Consider the following 1959-nt stretch of genomic DNA (forward strand, 5'->3'; position numbering starts at 1 on the left):
CTGCTGTGTAGATCCCACAGGAGGGTGAAACTGTGGCCAGCTGAGCCCCAGCAAGTGATTTGGGTTCGGAGCATCTCATTCCTTCAAGGTCTTCAATTCTATCTAGATTCTCCTTGTACCAGGTGATTAAACCAATATTGGAACAGGTGCAGTCCAAGGGATTGTAACTTAAATTGATGAGGCAGTGGCCAGCTAGAGATGCTAACTTGTCACATGATACGATACGGATCCTATTGTGGGCAAAACTGAGATAGATGCTCTTGAGGTTTGAAAATGCATCTGTGCTGAATGCAGTAAGTTTGTTGTGGCTCAAATCAACATGCCGTAATTTTTTAAGGCTGCGAAATGCTTGGTCACTTATTGCTGTCAGTCCAACAGGATGATAAAATTAGCACCTCTAAACTGGATAGCTGTTGGAACAGTTTGTCCTTTGGCATGATCCCTGACTCAAAGTTATTTTGACTAAGGTCCAAGAGTATGAGGTTTTCCAGGCCTTGAAAGAGATGCTGAATGCTAGTATTAATGTAGGAAGAGGAAAGGTTCAGCACTTGCAGGAAGTGCAAATTTCAGAAAGGACCCTGTGAAGCGTTGACATGAAGAGGAGTGAAAGCTAGGTCCAGCGGCTCCAAGTTAGCACTGTCCTTTATGAGCACATCTTGGAGGTGGAGCTGTCTGTTGTGGCTCAGATTCAGGTACTGAAGACTGCTCAGACCACTCAGCGCGTCGTTACAGCAGTCAAAGCTTTCAACACGACTCTTACTTAAATCAAGATGTTGAAGCTTTGCCAGTTTCTTCAAACAGCCAGAGCCCAGCTGCAGGACACACAAGTTCCCCTTGATGTGGAGGTGGGTGAGGGAGGGGAAAGCACCAGGGCTGATGTTGCAGAGGTGCTCAAAGGAATTTGCATTGAGAACTAACTCTGCCAGCGACCTCATGCCATGGATGCAAGGGGCCAATGCGCTGATGTGGGTTTGAGTTAGGTCCAGCTTTCGGAGCCCAGTCAAGCACTGAAACATGTCGGCATTTAGGTTTCTGAAGTGCCGTAGCTGCAGATAGAGATCCTTGACAGAGATATTACAGAGGCCTTGTAAAATATTTGAGCTTATGCAGGGCTCCTTCTCCACACCATGAAATGTTCCCAGCCAAAGCGTCTGGGCTGTGGAGTTCTGTATCCCTGCCAGGACCCCAGGGATGTCAGTACAGCCCCCAAAGTCCAAATTGTAGAAATGGGACTGGAAAGCTCCAGGTTTAAGGTATGCAATGTCATTGCCTTTAAAGATGAGAGTTAAATTGCTGGTCTTCTGCAGAACGCAGACATCTTCTGCTGTGATTGCTCTTAAGTTGTTCATTTGAAAGTCAAGGTAACTGAGATTTTGAGTGGGAAAGTCAGGAGGAAGCTGCAGTGAAGAGATGTGATTGCTACCCAAGATGAGGGTATCCAAACTGCCCGAATTTGTCATTGGAATAAAGGACATACTGGTTATTCCCGTCTGTGTTAAGACAAGCTGCTTGAGGGACCTTGGGCCAGCGAATGCCTTGTCAGACAGAAACACGAGCAGGTTTCCTGTAAGCACAATTGTTTTCAACTGCCTCTTGCTGTGAAAGGCACCGTCATACACCCAGTTGATTTGACACCTTGAGAAAGCAACAGAAACCAGCGTCAGAGGCCTGTATCACAAAACTCTATCATGACAAACCAGACTGCGCTTCATATCTGTAAAAACTCATCATCAGTTGACTTCACCAGGCAAAAAGTGTCTGGTTTTTTTCCAGTAATGCTTCCCTGGTGCTTATAAGTTCATATTTAAATGCGAGGTCCTGGTGAGAACAAAATCCTGCCCTGAAATGATGAGTGTGAGGAGGAAGTCGGAAAGACATAAGGTTTTTAGTGTCCAGCTAAATAAAATTAAGGCATTTCCAAGGGCCAAACCCATCTTTACCTAGGTTTTAGGGACCAAT

The 1959-nt window shown here is 45.6% G+C and overlaps 1 protein-coding gene across 1 annotated transcript in view; it reads right to left on the minus strand.

The window, feature by feature from the left end:
• Positions 1 to 1959, minus strand: part of CD180 (CD180 molecule) — a gene marked incomplete at its 5' end in the record, with an annotated part of 5492 nt that overhangs the window by 197 nt on the left and 3336 nt on the right. Inside the window, 2 exon segments of the mRNA XM_010144478.1 lie at positions 3 to 373; positions 375 to 1635. Of these exon segments, the coding sequence (XP_010142780.1) occupies positions 3 to 373; positions 375 to 1635 (1632 nt within the window).

The sequence above is a fragment of the Buceros rhinoceros genome, unplaced genomic scaffold (genome assembly GCF_000710305.1).
Source record: "Buceros rhinoceros silvestris isolate BGI_N320 unplaced genomic scaffold, ASM71030v1 scaffold6001, whole genome shotgun sequence".
In the NCBI taxonomy this organism is placed as follows: domain Eukaryota; kingdom Metazoa; phylum Chordata; class Aves; order Bucerotiformes; family Bucerotidae; genus Buceros; species Buceros rhinoceros.